The following is a 13,974-nucleotide window of genomic DNA, read 5'->3' on the forward strand; positions in this document are numbered from 1 at the left end:
TATCCTCTGAAGTATTATCTGAAAGGTAATTACCGGAGGCTAAACAGGAAAAAGAAAGTCCAAGAATACCTAAAAGAACTGAAGAAATTATGAGAGAAAGAGTAATTTTTAGGAGAATATTAAAATATGAAAATAGAAGGTTCCAAGAAGCGCCAAAACGCAAGAACAAGAGAGCTGAACCTTCTGGAGAACGAAGGAAAGAGATATCTTAAAGAATGAAGAAGTACTGGGCAGATAGGAAAAGGAAAAAAGAAACAACCGCAAATAAATAAATGATTAACGTGTTCCAAGTGAACATTTCTGGGGGGGGGGGAGTGGTGAGACACGGGGGAATGCAATTTTTCAATTGAATAAAATCTTTCACTTTTATGAAAGTAAACTCACAATGAGATTTCTTTAGAAAATAAAATAGGTTTAAAGAGATAACTGAGGATATGTGTCGTCGAGTTATTAACAGTATAGGAGTTCGTGTTGAAGAATTTGTTAGAGAGATGGTGGTCATATTGAACATGTGATAAGCAGAACATAATCTCCAGGTACATCCTGACCCCGAAGGGAAAACAACCTACATGGCAGTTAGGTCGTTATACTCCTCCTCCTCTGTACCTAGCCCTTAGGGCTTTACCGGAGGTCATTTTTAGTATTTCTGTAACAGATATCTCTCAGTCAGGATGCCACGAATAACATTCCCATCGGTGTACTGACGCTAACCAAAATGAACGTACTTACAATGGTCTCAAACAAGACTATACCGATTGAGCTGTTCCACTGTGACCTACTCGTAAACGGTAAAAGGTGAGCTAGACACGCGAAAGCAGACGATAAACTATGAACAACGAAAACGCAAAAACATGTAAAACACTAAAACTAACACATAGTAAACACGTTACGTTATATTTTACTTTTCTGTGTTGCGATTAAAATAAATATTTTTTAACAAAACAAAATGCTGGATCATTTCGTGCGCCACCCGGTATATTCACCGGCAAAGTAATAAAAATTTATTACAATTGTAGCGTCACTGTATGTTTTTACACACACACATGCACACCCGTATATTTACAGACATGTTGAGTGTTGAATATAAAAAACATGCTCGAAGACTTTTATTGTCGATTATTGTAGATAGGATTATGTCATTTTATTTTATATTAATTTTAATTTAATCTAGTAGATATATATAATACATGTTTAATATTATTTATTGAGACTATTATTTTTTATCATGTTCTTATTATAATTTTTCTTTTGTTTCTTTTTATGAGTTGATGAGACGTGTCTTGTCTTTATTTTAATTATGTTTATTATAAGCTTTCACAACTGTTGATCAGCGTGTAGCCTGTGAATCAGCAGTAGAATAAAACATTGTGTAGTAAAAGTGCAGGATCTAACCGTTAAAAAAACGGTGGGGGGTTGAGGTAACTGATGATAATATTGCGTGACCTTGTTATCGCTCCCGCTACTGATATTGTATTTCCCACCTATTCTTTTAAGCTACTTTAATTCAGTCAGTGATTTACCGCGTAGTTGTTAAGGTGGGTCATAATATATATACATTCTATCAGTTTCTTAGTTATAGGTAGGACTATTAAACTGGTGAAACTGTTTAGTCAAACGATCATACAATTAAATATATACGTGTATCTGTGTGGGTGTTATGTGTAAATTATTTTCTTAATGACATGGTAAGTTAAGATAAATTTACTTTTCTTCAAGATATAAAAATGAGCAGTCAAATCAATGTTTGGCGCGGATCTGAATCATGTAAATTTGCTTATTCTCAAAAAAAACTAAGGTCTACCAAACCAGGCAACAGAATTGTCCTTCGTGTAATCCACTAAAATGTTTCGGCTTACGAGAAGGACCCTTATTTCGTTTCTTTACCGTTTTAAATAAATTAACGACGCAAAAGTATTTTCCCACAAATTTATTTAAAATAAAATTTAACGATTTTTTTTTAATATTATTTTGTAAACGAGTTTCAAAACCTGAATTTTCGGCAAGTTTGTTTAATGTACGAATAAATATATACTCAAAAAATCTATATTAACTACTTCTGAATTATTTTACTTAGTATCTTCATTTTAAATTATTTATTTTATAATTAATTGTGAATTTTATGATTTTACTCTGATTAGTTTTATTACGGTTTCTTTTAAACCAGCCAGGTTAATCCTTTATTTATCCTAGAAGTTGGAAGTAGCATTTATATGTATATCATTCCTAATATGATGTATACAATATATTGTTTTTTACCATTTAGAATAAAATAATAATTTATTTTTTTATTTACTGTAATATTAGGCTGTATCTGTTTTAGCAACAAAAATAGTTTTATTTAAATCGGGGAAAATCGATTTTTATGTAAACAAAAAAAGAAAAGCTAACAACTGTGGGTTGTTTGTACGGCTTACACACAAAATTTAGTTTAAAATATTTATCATTTTATTTAAATATAATATTTTTTCGTTTATTTAATACAATGATACTAACTAAAGTGCGCGCGCATACCGTATTTAATTTGTGCGAGTATGGTAGTACTAACGGCGACGGTCGGCACTAACTAAACTAATGTAATTTCACAACTTACATAGAACAAATTTCGCTTATACGTTCGGCAAACCGGTGTAGCCGCGTGGCTTAACGCACCAAGTACCGATTTGACCGGACGATCGAGTTTGAAACCCAGCCAGACCGAGTTAATTTTTACACTTTAAATATTATTAATTTATTTAATTCTACCGCTCACCTGTGATGTCACAACATAACAGACGACTACAACTGCATTTTTGTGGTAGGAGTGCAATTTTGCCAAAATTTTGGTAAATACTGTTATTTTTTAATCGTTATCAAGTGTGCTTAAGAAAATGTGACCTTAATTAGGCGAAATCTCGAGATACCGGGGGTGACTTTGCTCTACAGCCTCACCCTCTTGATCTTTTAAGTTGAAAATTTAAAGCCATCGATGCACCATATATAGAAGTAGTCTGACCGAGTTTGGTCAAAATCGGTCCCGTAGTTGTGGAGATACAAGGTAATTTAGAATCCAACACCTAACACACACACTTACATACGAACATTAACATCCGGAAAATTACCATACGGTTTTTTTGGGTTCCTTAGTCAAAACGTCAAGATTCGGTGCAAACCGCATAATGCCCAAATTAGACCGATTACAATACTTTCCCTTCTAGAGCTTTAGCGCTATCTAGATGGGAAAGTAAAAATAAACTTTAGTATGAAAGTGATATCTAAAGATCGTGCATCCCTTAAATCATTGGCATTATCTTTTTAACGGCTGTAATTTAAAAAGGAAGTTTACTTTTTAAATGAAAACTTTTGTAATTTTTAAAATAAATTTGTATATTTATAATGTTAGATTTTGAGTAACATAGTGTAGGTAGTCTACCAGTTTTGGAATTATCGGCCAAATAATGGCCAATATTTTCTTTGATTTTAGAACAACTTTACTCTTTAGTGAGTGAAACATAATTAAATTTACGGTTAAAAATTTTTAATTGAATTATGAATGAAAAGATTCTTTTATATTTTTTTTCAAAAATTGTGGGCTTACAAACTAATAGTGTATAATTATTCGAAATTCCGATAAATCTACTTTTAAAACGAAAAAGCAAAGAAGTAAAAGTAAACACCCTAAATTTGTTAGTTTTCTTCCCCAGTTTTACGGAAAAAATAGTTTTTTAGTTGTGGTAGATATTTAATTTTGATAAACTGATAAGCCGGTCAATGAATGGCCAGAGGGTTCCGCCATCTAGACTCTCACTGAATTCATTTTTCTCATGATTGTGAGAATAATAATGATAAATAACGATTAAAGCCTTTACAATTTATAAAAACTACCGGTGTAGTGTATTTCTTCAGAGCGACAGTTTGGTCTGGACAGGATTCGAAACATTCAAAAAAGACCCAGCCCGGTCTACTGGGTGAACGATCCCAGCGGGGAACGGCATAGCCGGGTCCCGCGGGGTCTCGGTAGGTTAGAGGCAAAGGCAACCTCTGAAGCTGTGCATTGTGAGCTGGTCACGCTCCTAGGTACGGGGGAAAAAATTCGAAGAATTGCCGTGGCGCGAGTGTTAGCGTCTCGGCCTTTCATCCGGAGGTCCCGGGTTCGAATCCCGGTCAGGCATGACATTTTCACACACGTTACAAATCATTCACCTCATCCTCTGAAGCAATACCTAACGGTGGACCCGAAGGTTAAAAAAAAACATCCAAAACATTGAGATATGAAGTATATCGGTTTCAGAATCGTCAGTCCCAATCTTAAAAAAAAAAAATTTGACTGGTCACACAACCTTCGTACTGGTTTAAAAAAGTATTTTGCACTGTTCTTAGTATTACCAACAAACACCACGACGAGGTGACTGTTCTTCGTTTCTCTCACTTTCTCTCTTCTTTTAATATTTATTTTGTGTTTTTATAAAATAAAAAACACATAATTTATTTACCTGTTGTGAGTGTTAATTAATGTGTGTGCTTATTTATTTTAATGCTTATTTATGTGTGTATTTATTTTATGTTTTTAATTTTTTTGTGTTTTTTGGAAAAAGGTAATGCCAACATAATCTAAAAAATCTGATGAGGACATCACATGACTTCCTTGTATGCCTATTAAATTACACATACACATTTTATTTTTTAATGAAAAACATAAAATTTTATTTCATTAATAACTTCTGATATTTTTCACATTCTTTTTTTATTGTTGTTATTATTGAATTATTTTTTATCGTAAAACATTTTTTACCATCAGAAGTTAATAATTTTTAATAAACCAATATATTTAAATTAAAAAAACGAAAGGTTAAAAAAACAAGATGCAGTCGGATTCGAACCGATGTGCCTTACACTTGTAAGATCCAAATATTTCATTAATTAAAATTTATTTGGCTATAACTCTGGAACCGATGAAAATAAGTACTACTTATGATATATTGTTGAAAAGCTCTCAATGAGGACTTATTACTGCAGTTAAAAAAAAGTCCAAATCCAAATGTTTTTGATTTTGAGCTTTTTTGGACACTTTTGGTCCAGTCGATTGCAATAAAAAAGGGATGTGCACAACTAGATGTTACAACAGTCCTAAATCCAAAATTTCAAAATCCTACGGCTAATCGTTTTTGAATTATGCAAGATATATACGTACGTACGTACAGACGTCACACCGAAATTAGTCAAAATGGATTCAGGGATGGTCAAAATGGATCTTTCCGTTGATCTGGGCATTTTTTGGGATCACAGTACTTCCTTTACTTCGTACAAGGAAGTAAAAATGGACTTGCTTACAATATTTACAGTTTTTCTGTCTGGTGTGTTTATATACAGACTGTTCCCAAATGAGACTCTGTAGTTAGCCACATAGATATCCTCGTGCGAGAAGCATTGATTCTTCAATTGGAGACTTGTCTTATTTATTGCTATCGAAAAAGCGACTTTTAAGTGGAAACTTAAGGCGCTTAAAAGTGAAGGGCAAGTCTAAAGGAATAAAGCTAATTTTATCGATAACCAAAATAATTACCGAAAAAAGATAAAGAAATCTTTTTCGTAGAAAATTTAATTTCAAATTTTGAAAGCGGTTTCTGAATTCGATTTAACTAACGGTTTGGCCATAAAGTTGAATATATCTGGTTGTTACCGCAAGCCATTAAAATAGCCACCATTTGAAACGGTATAGTCCTTTGTTTTTTGAAGGTATGAAAACTGTATTAATCTAAAATTTCAGCTTAATTGGTTGTGTAATTTTTGTGTGAAAGAATAGAAAATTTTTTAGATATATATATCCGATGGGGAACTATAAGCTTTAAAATTTAGATTATTTAATTAATTATGTATAATGGACCTTAAAAAAATATATACATGTAAAGTAACATAACGAAAATAACCATTGTAAGCGACCTGACATGAGATATAACAATCGCCCAGGCATTTTCATAGCTATTCTTCTCAAGTTAAGCTTTCATGTCAGGTTTACTAAGAAAAGTGAGGAATGAAGTGGTTTCCCACTGTCTTTTTCATTATGTCAAGCATACTTTTTCACATCGGCATACCAAGCCCACCGAATTGCAGGAAGATGTTTAGTTCTACAAGAAATAGCCTAATTTTTTTCATCATAAGAATTGGCTGTTTAGCGAAAATTCATTACGCTCAGAGTAAACAAGCTTTGAAGTTTGCTTTCTCAACTGGTTTCACGTGTACCACTTGAGGTATATTTTTTATATTCCAAGTGTTTTATATGCATCGCAGTTATAAAAAAGAAGACAGGAACACATTATAAAACAACAAATAAATATATCCCTTATGTTCAGGAATGATGGGCGTTATAAAAATTATTTTTATCAAGTATGGGAATAATTATAAAAATAAAACTATATCCACAATATGATTATATGACGCGATATTTTTTAATATGATGTCACTTTAGCATTAGTTCATAAAATAGAGGATCAATTGTATTAAGCTATGCTAGTTTATAAATTTTTATTTTGTATACATTTTTTTTTTTTTTGAGGGGAAGATCTCTAACCTTTGGCTAACTGAATGGTGAATTTAGATTATGAAAGTCGTGAGTGTAGTTGCACAGAACCAATTTATTTTTCCGTGTGTAACGAGATGGAACGGAACAGTAATTCTCCAACGTATTGCATGTGTTTTTTTTTTCAAGAAAAAAAAATTATTATAGTAGTTAAAGTTCGCAATATATAAATTACACTTTATTAAATTCAAATGTTGAATTTAAAAGACGTTAGTATGAAGTTAATTATATTATAAACAAAGAATTTAAATACAGCTATAATTTTAATTGATGACAATCGTTAAGAAAAAAGAAACAAAATACATGTTTTAATATTAAAAAAAAAACTAGTTTATAACAGTTACGTAACTAATATTAAGCTAAACAAGAGCGGTCGATTACCTGTTATAAATTCGTACTGTGAATAAAAAGTTCGGTAACAACCAGGAAAGGGTTCAATCTTCTGTCACTAGATATCGTTATTTTTTTCCTTTCTACACCCGGTATCAGCTGTTCACCTGTTGTTTTAATGCAATAGCTAACAAGTTCGTTAAACTTTTATATATCTGCTGTGGTAGTTTTAAAATTAACGTTATATTATTTTTTTTACTTTTTTAAATTATAATTATTTATCTGAGATACTACTGTAAATAGATTTTAGTTACATTTATTTCTGTAAGTGTTTTTTTATAATATACAGTGTAAGTGAAGTGTAATGTTTTACTTCAATTAATTGGGGGTTTAACCTGTTCTGAACGTTTGTAATTTACTAGCATATTATTCTTCTATTATTTTACATGTAAGTTTGACGTAGATTATTTATTAATTATAATTTAATAAAATTGTTTTATGTGATACATTACTATTAAAATACAATTCAAAGTCTAAAGTAATATATATATATATATATATATATACATTAATTATAAAATAAATAAAATAGTTGTAGGTTAATCTACAACTAATAAATATTTCTTCATTTTAATGAAGGTAATTTGAAATATCTTTACTAGTATTGGAAATACTATGGTAATACCGGTTTTACGTATTTGTCAAGCCAGGTGTAATTTGTTTGATTGATACATTTATTCGTTGAAAGGTTGTTGTGATATTCTAAAGTGTTGATAAAGTGTTGATAACAGAAATAACTATTCGTTAATATGAGGCCGTTATTGATTGTTAATATAATAGTGCAATCTGTTTATCTTACATGTAAACTACAAGGGTACAAGTCGATTTAATTTTTTCATCAGACATTTTATTGATTAACAAATCAAGTCCCTCCTTCCTTTCTCGTTCCTGTAATTCTTTCATCTTTTTTCCATTTTGTACGTACCAGATAATTGATCTTTTTACAATATTTGAGTCCAGTTATCTACTTTTTTCGTGATATTTTGGCAACTCTGGTAATTTTAATCGATCACTTTTTTCCTCTACTAAATTAGCTTACTCTATTACACATAATTTTCCACCCTCCAATTCTTTTTAATTTCCTGGCATCATAACTCTAGAACTATGCTGCAAGATGGAAAGTATGGTAATCAATCAAAAAATGGGGTATGGGTTTTTTGTATTTCAACACTCAGCGACTCCAATAAAACAAAAAAAAGTGGGGGTAATGTTGATATGTACGTATGTTCGTGCGTTGGCGTTTTTGAAGCTTAATAATGTTTTACTGGATGAACTGATTTTGATAAAATTTTGTACAGAAACTCGTGTTTGTGGGGAAATTTGCTATCGGTTCGACACTTGATTTTCGTGTTAATTGGAAAAGTCGAGCCGAATAGTTGATCATAGAAAGATTTATTACATATTTAGCGATGGAAGGATCACTGAGGGGGTGTGATGTTTCCCTTGGACTTTCCTTCTTTGTGTTTATGTTTGGTTTTATTGTTATTTTGTTTTATGGTTTGTTGAACTATTACTGTTTTTGTTTCTGTTTGATTATAGATTTATTTACTTTTCGTTAGTTATGTTTTATGTTACTGTCATGTTACATGATTTATTTTTATTGTTATGTTTTTTTAGTGTTATTTTTTGTTGCGTTTTATGATTCGTCGTGTGTCTTAACTCATTTTTACCTTTCAGGTAGGTAGAGTTCAGTTCCTTCTTTGTTAGAAAGTCATTCAGTCTTGTTTGAAACTTGGCTAGATGTGTTTTGTTTGAAGTTTAGGTTAGTAGTACATCGACGGGAATGTCGCTTGAGGTATTCGCACCGGTGGCATCCTGGCTGAGGCTTGACTGAAAAATATCATTCCCGAGGTACTGATAAGTCCATAAGGCTAGGTACAGAAGGGATGGCGTGGCGACCGAAACCGTCACACAAAGGATGTCTTCCCCTATGGGGTCGGGATGATATAATTTTGGGGTCAATATCACCAGCGGTTTGGAGGGGTGTATGGGAGGGTTAATTTTATCAAAATTTTACCTCCACTTTATTTTAAGCTCATTTCATGCGTGCATGCTTATTTTACCATTTTTAAAGAAATTTTCCCCCAAAAATCGAAAAATCTATCTCTTTATTTATTACATATTTTGTAACGATTTTTTTTTTTAATGACATCCTAGGCATAGCAGTAGTGTAAGCGTCAAAAAACTACTTTGGGGACAATATTTTGGGGTAGGAGAGCCCATCAGAGTTTAAAATATAATTTTTAAAAAATTTTTCCAAATTTTTAAGTTTATTTAAACTTTTAATATTATTAAAAAAAAAGTTTGAATGATAAACTTTTAGTAATAATATTACGATAAAACTTTTTATAATAATTCACCCCCCTCACCGCCAAAAATAAATCTTGGCAACGTTTTATTGGTAATACATTTTTTAATGGAATTTCTTTTTACTTTTTTCAATTTAACATATTAAACGTAGAAAAATAAAAAAAAAATTCTTGGAAGGTAATTTTGATGGTGGGGGAGCTGAAAAAATAAAAACATTAACGATGTTTGGAAATTTTAAAACCTTTTTTGGTTTATTTAAACATGTAATGATAATTTTACAATAAAAATTCATCAAATATTACTTCCACCTCAAAAAAGAAATCTTAAGTAACTTTTTCATTATAATTATTTTTCCAGTATATAAGAATAAGTAACCAATGCTAGGAAAGTATTAAGATCTTGTTGTCAGGTTTTTTGTGATACTTTACAACTAGGTGTTTTTAATTGATCACTTTTTCCGGTGTTAAATTAGCTTATCTTGGTACTGAAAATCTTCCATCCAGCAATTACTTTTTTAATATTAGATTTTGTCACATTATTTCTCTCTGATTATCTTATTTTAACTCTATTTACTAAATGTTCGTACATTCTCGTTTATTCTCTTTTTTCATTGCTACAGTATGTAGCAATACAGTATGTACAGTATGTATGTATTATTATTAAACGTTACCTTTTCATATTTGATTCTTTCTTATTTTATACGTTACTTATAATTAAACTAAACATATTATTGGTAGAATTTTTCTGCTGCTGGTTATCATATGTTGATTATGACATATATATTTTTTGACTGGGCTTCGAACCTAGAACTTTCCGTTTAAAGGTCGAAGATACTATTGTTTTATTTATTACGCTTTTATATTCCAATCTCCAACAAATTGCTCTCTTCCTTTCTGATATAAATTACTCTTCATTATTTTATATTTTTCCTATTCATTTAATTTAAAATTTATTCTTTAGCTTTACACAAAGTGATCAAATCGATTACTGATATTTTGTTATGAAAGAGCGGACATCAGCATCTTTGTTCATTAGCCCGGTGGAAATTGATAGCGTATGAAAAGATGATCTGACCGGGGGGATTCGAACCGGGACCTCCGCACGAAATCCTCTCTCTCTTTTTCTGTTTAGCCTCCGAACCCATTGTAAGGTATTATTTCACAGGAATTATATATAAATGTAAATGAAATGTAATCTTGTTCAGTCTCAAGTCGACTTGAGATGTGTATTTAATTGAAACCCAACCACCGAAGTACATCGGTAACCGTTATCTTGTATTCAAATCCGTATAAAAGTAACTGCATTTACTAGAAAATCAGCTGATTTGCGATGACGAGTTCACCAGTAGATCAACCAGGTGGGTTATGCCGAGACGCTACTGGTATTATTATTATTGTGTGTTTTTTGATTTTATTACTGTACCTTTTTAAAAAAGAATTAATTTTTTATTGATTTCATTTCCATTATAAACTTTTTATTACTTCCATTAAGTTTATTGATTTAAAAAAGTAGTTAATTTTATCTTTAAATTAGCATGAATAAAGATAAGATTGTAGAGTAACCGTACAAAAGTGATTACTTTTTTTTAGTTTTATTTTTGCGAGCGCATATACACAAAATACTAAGGTTTTTTTTTCTCTAACGGGTTCTCTTTCGTTTTTCCTTTCTGCTGTCTATTTACTTCCCCTTTCCAATTTGCCTTTATTTTTCCGTTTCCTTCTATAGTGATTTTCATTAGTGTTAATTAATTACGTTTTTGATTAGTAATGCAACAATATTTTTTTCATTTTTGTAAAAGATGTATGACAGAAAAAAAACGATAAAGTTTTGAGAAATAAACCGCCTCATTCTTTTAAAGTTTAAAAAAATATAGTGTAAAACCATTTTAGGCTAATCTGATTTATCACACTTTTTCTACAACAAATATATAAAGGAAACGTTTGTTTCCAAAAAAAAAAAAAATATATATATAAAAATAATTTTAACGATACGATGGCCTTACGTATAACTATTTTTTTCTTTTTAAAACCGTTTTTTACTTTTTTTATTAATATGAATGTAAACTGTGTAATGATCGTGAGATATTATTATTTTACGGTATTTTTGTTTCGAATTATAAAATTCACCGAAACTAAATAAACTATTGTTATGCATGTTAAGGTTGTAGTAGTAAAATCAAGGAATTGTTAGGAAAATATTATGTAGTTTTTATTTACATATTTCATTTTATTTAAAATGATGGGATTGTTATTTTTCATATGTATTTCTATTACTTAACTCAAATGAAAACTGTGTTTGTTTTCTTTGTACAAAATATCGTAATTTTTATAAGATATTTCCGTATACTTGAGGAGTGTTTGGTATATGAAGAATACATTTTTAAAAACACCATTATTAAATAATACTATATTAAAAAAAAAATACATAAAAACTGGTAAATAGAAAAGTAATACGATTAAACCAAATAATATAATAGCGTAGAAGTTTGATTTATTTATTATTCTAAATTTGAGAGCACTTGGTAAGGGGTTTAAAAAATCGTTTTTTGAAATTTCTTCGCAGTCTGTTTCAATGTTTTCTGAGTCATTTGATATAAAATTCATATGAGTAACAAAACAAATAAATTTTTATAATTCTTAAATAAACTGCATCACAGATGTTTTGGAAACAACGATGCTCAGATTTGCCAGTAAAACTGGCAAATTTACCAATAAAAACTGTTCTTACACAAAACTTTCTCCTACTGTCCGTCTCTTCTTGAAGCTACAAAGCCAATATTTCAAAGTTGAAGATTTATTGTAAAAATGTTTCACGGACAGATGTAGAACTCCAAGGAGTCTTTCAACTACATAATTTGGAATCGGTTGCTAAAAAATGTATTTGTGGTAAGGGAAACACTTGACTTTGGAGTACATGATAGTGTCAACATTTAATAATGGAAAGATTAGCAAGCGTAAAGTTTTTCAGCATCTTGGAATCAATCAAGTTCTTAATACCGTAAAAATTTTAAAAAAGATTGATGAGGAATGGGAAACCGAGGCGGAAAAAACAATTCAGAAAAAAGCAAGACAGACAAGCAGAAATAAAAAGCTAATTCTAGAAGATCAGGAAGCTAATACTGCTGCGGTGTTGCAACATTTCACCCGATCACCGCAGAAATCAGTAAACAAGGGAGCGAGTGGGATGAGCCGGTCAAGTGCAAGACACATTTTGAAGAGTTCAAAGTGGAAAGTGAACATGCCAAGACTGTTACAATGAATGGGGATGACCCAGATTGAAGTTTGGAGTACTGTGAATAGTTTCAGCACATGGTTGGCGAGGATGAGGAATTTGCAGGGAAGTTTATGTGGACTGACGAAGTGCAATTCAAACTTAACGGTACTGTGAACCGCCACAGTTGTGTCTACTGGGCTCCTGAAAATACTCTCACCCTCATGTGGATAGGGCAGAGTGAATGTTCAGAGGTTGCTGTGGTGTGGTCTATCAGTGCATGGTTTGATTGGCCTTTCTTTGAGGGTATCATAACTGGTGAGGCGTATCTTGATATGTTTCAGACAAGGAGTTTGCTTGCCATCCAAAACCTGTATAATGATAAACACTTTTACGTGCAACAAGACGGAGCCCTGCCTCACTGCCATTGAGATGTCAGGTTGTACCTCGATAAAACTCTAATGGGAATGTGGGTGGGGCGAAGAGGTGCTGTTGAGTACCATCTTCTGATTTGACACCTCTGGACTTCTACCTCTAGGGGATCATCAAGAATGACATGTATTGACAAAAACCAACAACAGTTGACAAGGTACGTGAAAAAATCGTAGTCATGTGCTGCCATTATACCAGATACACTAACAGCCATAGTTCGGTGCCATGAGCATTGAATAGAACCTGCTGGTGGTTATTTTGAACATATACCATAAACCTCTCTCAGTTCCAAAAATTGTCACATCAAGTCAAATTTGTCACGAGTTATGGACTAGCAAACAGTGAGTACATTTTTTTGGATTCCTCTGTATATCTTTCAATACATCTAGAATTATGAAGATATATCAATAATTATCTGTTAAAAATAAAATTCCTAAAAAATTGATTTCTATTATTATTCATTTATTCTTCATTAGTGAAGTGGTTTTATAGTTATAATTCTAGATACATCTAGTCTACTTAGAATACCAAGTGGCCAGAAAAAATTTAAAGCCTGTAGCATTAATAGTTCCTGAGGTAATGGGCCTTCAATGTAGCTAAAATGAACATAGCAAAGAATAGGTGGTTACGAGTGCCTTTGAATGATATTTCGTTCGTATTTATTGAATGTAAAATTCAGTTCATATTTAAATTATTTCATTGATATAAAATTATCTATAAAAAAAAAAGAAAAAACTGTTCAGAAAATTTTAATGTAGTTTTTATTTCCATCATCTTATTTATATCTTATCTTTAACTTTTTTACAGCTGTCTCTAGATCAGTGGTTTTCAACATTTTTGGCTCCACCATCCCAAAATGTAAAAAAAAATATTTTGCCACCCACAACTCCAACCCAATGAAATCTAGTTAAAACTATTTAGCTGCAGCTGTTTGCTAAACTACGCGATGAAATGGGTGAAAAGAAAAAAATCTCTTCTTTTCCATATAGAAGTCAAATGGTTATTATGAAGGAAAGTGTTAACCCAGTTATTGGAAATGCAAGATGACTTAATAATATTTTTCCAGGATAAACACCATT

General features: G+C 31.2%; 1 protein-coding gene across 1 annotated transcript in view; it reads left to right on the top strand.

Annotated features, from left to right (window-relative positions):
- The first annotated feature begins 1,530 nt into the window (after positions 1-1,530).
- LOC142329450 (sodium-dependent nutrient amino acid transporter 1-like) overlaps positions 1,531-13,974 on the top strand; it is a 460,990-nt gene continuing 448,546 nt past the window's right edge. The window contains exon 1 of the mRNA XM_075374095.1: positions 1,531-1,685. Coding sequence (XP_075230210.1) covers positions 1,683-1,685 — 3 coding nt within the window. The 5' untranslated portion in view covers positions 1,531-1,682. The remainder of the gene's footprint in view (positions 1,686-13,974) is intronic.

Source organism: Lycorma delicatula, chromosome 8 (assembly GCF_047948215.1).
Source record: "Lycorma delicatula isolate Av1 chromosome 8, ASM4794821v1, whole genome shotgun sequence".
In the NCBI taxonomy this organism is placed as follows: domain Eukaryota; kingdom Metazoa; phylum Arthropoda; class Insecta; order Hemiptera; family Fulgoridae; genus Lycorma; species Lycorma delicatula.